The 7,074-nt window shown below is 41.9% G+C and overlaps 1 protein-coding gene across 1 annotated transcript; it reads left to right on the top strand.

The window, feature by feature from the left end:
* Nucleotides 1–3,309: 3,309 nt before the first annotated feature.
* LOC306970447 (extracellular calcium-sensing receptor-like) lies at nt 3,310–6,755 on the top strand (the record flags this gene model as incomplete). Its single annotated transcript, XM_079566428.1, has 9 exons — nt 3,310–3,369; nt 4,185–4,364; nt 4,428–4,613; nt 4,687–5,127; nt 5,205–5,414; nt 5,510–5,633; nt 5,710–5,903; nt 5,972–6,253; nt 6,333–6,755. The coding sequence occupies 9 exons, from the start codon at nt 3,310–3,312 to the stop codon at nt 6,753–6,755; spliced, it is 2,100 nt and encodes a 699-aa protein (XP_079422554.1).
* Between the last annotated feature and the right edge of the window lie 319 nt (nt 6,756–7,074).

Genomic DNA, 7,074 nt, shown 5'->3' with positions numbered 1-7,074 from the left:
TAATTGCAGTCTGGTCTTCACCTGGCAATGTCTTCAGTCAATTGTCTCTGCTCCCAGACACATCATTGACATAGATCAAGCCGCATCGAAAGCTTCAGTTTCCTTCATCTGTTGCAACAAGCTCAATACTCGCAACAAACCTCTCAGCATTTTTAGAACAGCAAACACGCGCCTGGTTACTTTTCTGTGATGTTCAACTTCGCAGGGTAGTTAAGACTGTACGGGATCTTCGCAGCACGCAGCTTGGCTTTAACTTGCTTGAATGGCGCCCGGAGTTTACTCACTTCTGGGGACATATCTGGAAATATTTGTACTCGAGAGCCATTGTAAAACAGCTGGCTTTTCTCTAAACAACTTTAGGATCTGTTCCTTGTCAGCATACTAATGCAGACGGGTCGGGCAAGACATGGTTGGGGACGCTCACCTGGTTTAGGCTTTGGACCAAGTGTTCTGTGTACTCGGTCCAGGATGACGGGGGAACAAAAATGTTCTCTCCCCAGTATCTGCATCAAAAGATCTGTCACAAAGCAAGTCGGGTTTCCCGTTTCAGCATCTTCTCCGACCTCTACGATCCTGATGTTCGATCTGTGACTTCTGTTCTTCAGATTGTGCCATGACGAGTGGTAGTGGTATATTAAATTAAATTGCCAGACAACGCCATCCAGTAACACTGGAAAAATGTGCTTTAAGGCACACAGGTTCGACCCAGGAAAGAGGCAGCATGTTCCTTTTTCACAGTTTAGTTTATTTCTATGGAGGTACTTTTATCTTTCAGTTCCTTGTTTCATACTTTTTGTTCTCATCAGACATTGCACCATTTTCGTTACATTCACTTGGACAGTTTGTACACTTTAGATCTCAGTCGGTTCACAGTATTTTCATTAGGTTTCACTAGCTTCTCAGATTGTACAAACAAAACGAAAACATTCCTGTTTTCGTTTTGGATAAGCAACAGGAGAAACAAGACAAGCAAAGCAAGAGATGCAAAGCAAGACCTCAGCAGATGGGTCCACCTAAACGTAAATAAAAAGGTTAGCTACGGAGCAGTCTTAACAGGGCTAACGATGAGGTAAGCCAATCTTACCGTCGCATGCCCATCTCTAGCCCTACTCGGCTGGTGCGGTGCTTCGATAGCCTCCCGGTTACGCGAGAGCCCCAGCAGACCCCGGCCCAAACACACCGAGAGAGCCATGGACGTTACGTTAGCAGCTAGACCAGTATTGAAAAGAGGATGAATGAACCATAGCTACCTGGACCCGTGGAACAACACGCACAGCCTGGGCACAGCCCAACCAGGCGGGAGACGCCAGTGAGGAGACAGAGGAGACAGAGGAAGTGCGTGTGAACCAGGGTGGCCTTTTATACCTTTTACGCGCTGGCGCCATCTGCTGTCCAATAGTTATTTTAAAATACATTAAGTTTTATTGGATTAAAATGCATAAAACTGATAATGCCACAAGATCCATCCACCCGTCCCAAACCTTTTTGTGTTCCTTGGTGTTTCATTCTTTCCAGTGCTGCAACTCTGCTGCATATTCACCGACTCTTTGTGGCCGCTAGCGAGTGTCTCCATCTGCACAGCAATCTCGCCTCTGAGAGCTCCAATGTCTTCTGTAACAGCTCGTCGGGTCGTAGCTATGGCTACTTGAAATTCCTTGCGGATAGCCTCAATCTTCGACCCATCGTCATATACTGTAGCTTCCTTGCTGTTCTGCTGCGTTTAGCTTTAGCATTAGCCGGTTTAGGTAGGTGGTTAGCCTTGGCTGCATTCTAGCCACCAGCTGGTCCAATCAAAAGTTATAAGGAAGTTTTAGGAAAGTTATGAATCTGAAATTTCAGTGGAGCTACCCGAAAACTCAGCTAAAGCATTCGGGCGGAAATGACCTCTAACATTTTAGTGAAAACTGCACAAAAACAATGTTTTCAGTCAGATTGATGTTATCACATTACTGAATGAATTACATTTGTGAATTAATTTCAGACTAAAATCACAAGTGAAATTTAGTCTGGGGACCACCAATTCATTTTCTCGTAGCAGAGGTGTGGTTTACGATCGTCCATAGCCGTTTATTGGGCGCTACGAATGTCTATCATGCGTCTGCACGTAGCCACAGCCAATCGTATCATCGTATGAGACGACGTATGACGTACCCGCTGTAAACTTTCGAGCTAAACTATTCAGAACACGGCCTAAAGCTTGATCGAAAAATAGCCTTGCGTCTGCTGCTGTCACGTTTGATCCGTAAATAAACTTTTTTTTTAAAATCCGTAAATAAACTACAAGCTTCCGTATATCGAATAGCGCGTCATCATCTTGCCGTCCCTTCTTGTTCTGTGATTGGTTCCCAAATCCATGCGAAAATTTCAGCCATGGTCCCCAGGCTGTTGTGCCGTTCGAAATGATTCGAACGCACACAACAGCATGGCGTTAGCCAGGTTATCTTGTCAGGCCAATAATGTCATAATTATTGTATTATTGGCTGGCAAACTCAACCTTGTTATTATTGGCCTGTTATTACGTTATCGGCTTAACACATTTTGAAACTGGCCAACTGTATTAGGTGATTGGCTATTATTACGTCATTGGCCGTTCTTATATAATCGGTGCCGAAAGGGCCAATGTGAAACCTTTTGCCCCGGGCCCCAGCAAGTCCGTTGACAGCTCTTTGACATTGATCTGAATGAAACAGGTAAAGTATGTCAATAAGATGTACATGCACAAGTCCAAGGCGACTGCAATGAACATGAAGAGAAAAAAATCAGAGAAATTCTCAATAAACACAGGAAATTTGAGTAAGTGTGCAGGTTTTTTCTATTGTTCATGCAGTAAGTAAATCAACTGGTAAAAGTTCCATGTAATATTGTTTACAAATTGATGAATTGTGACAAAGTAGCTCATGAACACAAAAAATTAAAATGGTGTAATTCACTTTGAATGAATATGAAGGTCTAATAAACAACTTAAAGGGAGGAATACACATTTGTGTAGCTTGTTGATCGTCAAATCAGAGTGTTGTTCGTGTCTGTCATCTGATTTGCATATTCATGACCTCACATTAGTATTATAAATGCCGACAAGTGAGCAATGAGCGATGCATCCGCTACAGTTTCACAGAGGAGCTTTTATAGTTTAGCTTTTTTTTTAAAAATAAGATGTTGGATTGTACATCTTCTGTGCTGTGGTTTTGCTGTGCTCTCACATTTGGGCTGTGGGGTCTGGGGATGGGATTGCAGGATTCGGAAACAGTGCGCTGCTGGATTTGGGAAACCAACCGCAATCTGCCTCTGTCACAGGACGGAGATATAGTCATGGGTGGAAGCTTCAGTCTCCATTACGAAACTTCAGCTATTGATGATGTCTATGAGCAAGTACCACAATACAATTGTACAGGGTAAATTACCATACTTGGCAATTTTGATCATTTAGGATTTACTCATCCAAATTTTGACTTTTTTTCTCTCTCTTTTGTGTATAGAAGTTTACTACTATATCAATTACAGAATGTTTATGCAATGATCTACGCTGTGGAGGAAATTAATCGTAATAATAGGCTGCTGCCCGGTCTAAAATTGGGTTATCACATTTTTGATGATTGTCTCAGGGCCTCTTGGGCTCTTCAAGATGTTCTGTCTTTTGTTGGAGGAGAAGCCACAAGCTGCACATTTGTGAACAAATCTGCTACTTTCAAATTCAACAAACAAGGTGAAGAAGAAGAATGTTTTGTGTAAAGTGATTTAAAACAAGTATAGTAACCAATTACATTGACAGCCAATGATGTAACAGATGTGACAAGTGAGACTTAAACTAAACACAGGTTTAAAGCATTGGATTTTCACATTTCCTGAGCCTTTTAGTTTTTGGAGGTTATTTTCTTAGTCGCTTACAAATTAGCCAAAGTTACAACATTAGAGCTACAACAAGGATTTTGTTTTAAATACTAGACTTTATGATCACAACTTTGATTTTGCAATGCAAAAATGCAATTATAATGCAATAATGCAAGCTTGAATATATTATTTCCACAGTTAAAAGTTTTATTCCCATTGTTATTGGAGGTGCATCATCAGCTGGAAGTAAGATGCTGTCATCAATCCTGGGACCTTTGTCTGTGCCTGTAGTAAGTGAAGTATCACCATGTAATAAAGAGCTTGCATTGGAAATGATGTGTATAATGCTCTTTTAGATTAGCTATTGGGCAAGTTGCCCCTGCCTCAGTGACAGACGACTGTATCCTAACTTCTTCAGGACAATCCCAAGTGATATATATCAAGCTCGCACCCTGGCCCAGCTAGCCATACGTTTTAAGTGGACTTGGATCGGAGCTGTGGTGGCACAAGATGATTATGGGCTTGGAGCAGTAAAGGTGTGTAGTTTTATATAATACTAATACATACAAGACTTATGTACGCAATTTTTTTTTTTTTAGGTGTTTAAGAACGAAACTGAGGGTTTTGTGTGTTTGGCTTTTCTGAGAACTGTCAGAGGAGAGAATATAGTAACAGACGCCAGAGAAGCTGCTCTCACCATTCAGGCTTCAACTGCTAAAGTCATTATTATCTTTGCCTGGTTCAATATCGTCAGAGAACTGTTTGTGCAACTAGACAAACTCAATGTAAGAAATAATGAATTAAAATAAAATATAAAAGATTATGTAATTAAAATCTGCTGGTATGACCGTGTGACAGGTGACTGATCGACAGTTTCTGGCCAGTGAGGCTTGGAGCACTAGCAGTGATCTCATCCAACATCCGGCCACTTCCAGAGTCGCTCGTGGTGTTTTTGGTGTGGCCATTCGAAGTTCCAATATCGATGGATTTGAAGCCTACATCAGAGGTTTACACCCATCTCAGCGTCCAGACAATGAGTTCTTAAGAGAGTACTGGGAAAAAGAGTTTGGCTGTGCTCCTGTGTCTTCATCCTCCACTTCTCTTCCTCCCTGCAATGGGACAGAGTCACTGTATGGGGTGCACAGTCACTTCACTGACATGTCCCAGTTAAGGGTCACATATAATGTATATCTTGCAGTTTATGCAGCAGCTCATGCCCTCCACAGTCTTTTGTCCTGCCCCAACACTGACACCTCTACATCCAGCTGCTCCTCTCCTCACCAGGTCACACCAGCACAGGTAGGTCAAGATGCACTTTGTGGTGAAAATACGGACTGAATATAAACATGTTTTTCACATGTGTATTTTGCATTCAGCTTCTTGAGCACTTGAGCAGAGTGAACTTCACAACACCTCAGGACGAGAGGTTTTATTTCCAAGGAGGGGATATTCCAGCTAAGTATGACCTGGTCAACTGGCAGAAGAGTCCTGAAGGGTCACTCAGACTTTCACTCATTGGGAAAGTGGATGGCTTTGACATTGATCTGAATGAAACAGGAATTCAATGGAGCACAGGCTCAAGCCAGGTTATCAATACATAATGTTGCATCAACAATATTTTCTATTTTGTTTTGCTTTGTCAGTCATTTATGTCTAAAGTTTATAACTTTGGTACACATAGGTGCCTGTTGCTGTTTGCAGTGTAAGCTGTGCTCCAGGGACACGGAAGGCAAGGGAAAAAGGAAAACCATCCTGCTGTTTTGATTGTATCACATGTGCAAGTGGAGAAATAAGCAACAAAACAGGTACATTTCCTTCTTTCTTCTATTTACTCTTTTTGTACCAACTGTTTATCTGGTTATATTTCCTTTTTATGGAAAGATTCTTTAAATTGTCAGCGTTGTCCTCCTGAATACTGGTCAAATGCAAAAGGAACGGCCTGCATCCCTCGACAGCAGGACTTTCTGTCCTTTGGTGAAACTCTGGGCATCACTCTGACTACAGTGGCTGTGTCTGGAGCTGTAGTGACCACAGCAGTATTTGTAGTTTTCCTTTACTACCGACAAACACCCATGGTACTTTTACAGTGAACATCACTTTCATGACTTGATATGAATAAATAAAAATCGTCCTCTTTTTACAGGTTCGAGCAAACAACTCAGAGCTGAGCTTCCTGCTCCTTGTGTCCCTGAAGCTGTGCTTCTTGTGCTCGCTGGTGTTCATTGGTCGACCATCGGTCTGGTCCTGTCGTTTCCAACAGGCAGCGTTTGGCATCAGCTTCGTTCTTTCTATTTCTTGTCTGCAAGTCAAAACAATGGTTGTTCTCGCAGCTTTCCGCTCTGCACGACCCGGTGCTGGGATGTTTGTTAAATGGTTTAGTCCAAGAAAACAGAGGGGCAGTGTGTGCCTGCTCACCAGTATGCAGGTGAAAGAATTTCCTACTATTTGGTTTTGATTTAACTTTCAAACCAGAACTAACTAACCAAAACTAACTAACTTTTTAGATCATCATCTGTGTTGTGTGGCTGAGTGTCAGTCCTCCAGAACCTCACCTGGATCTGGGTGTCCAGGGGTCAAAGGTGACTGTGGAGTGTGCCATGGAGTCAGTGCTGGGCTTCTCTCTGATCCTGGGATACATCGGCCTGCTGGCCTGCACTTGTCTCCTCTTGGCTTTTCTGGCTCGAAAACTCCCCGACAACTTCAATGAGGCCAAACTCATCACTTTCAGCATGTTGATCTTCTGTGCAGTTTGGGTGGCCTTTGTCCCTGCCTATGTCAGCTCTCCAGGAAAATACTCAGTAGCTGTAGAAATCTTTGCCATTTTAGCCTCCAGTTATGGCTTATTGTTTTGCATATTTGCCCCAAAATGTTTTGTAATACTTTTGAGGCCTGAAAGAAATACTAAGAAACACCTCATGGCTAGATAACAAACTCTACAATTTAAACAAATACAATTATATTCTCATCAAGTACATGAGGACATGACTGTATATTGCGTACTATATTTACATAGACCTTTGTAACATTTTGTGTTTTCATCTACAGTATTTGCCTAAAAGTTCCCTATTGTTCCATCTGCTAATCTGGGGTACTTAATGAAAACATTTTTCTTGTCATGAAAAATAAATTACATGAAACAGAACCTCTCAGTTCATCTTTGTAAACAACTAACTGTAAGTCCTTATTATACTGGTATTTACATTCTAATACAGATATTTTGATCCACACATGTATGTTGGCCAATTG

This window comes from Gobius niger, assembly GCF_951799975.1.
Source record: "Gobius niger genome assembly, chromosome: 1".
Taxonomy (NCBI): domain Eukaryota; kingdom Metazoa; phylum Chordata; class Actinopteri; order Gobiiformes; family Gobiidae; genus Gobius; species Gobius niger.
This window is presented reverse-complemented; position numbering and strand designations above follow the sequence as displayed.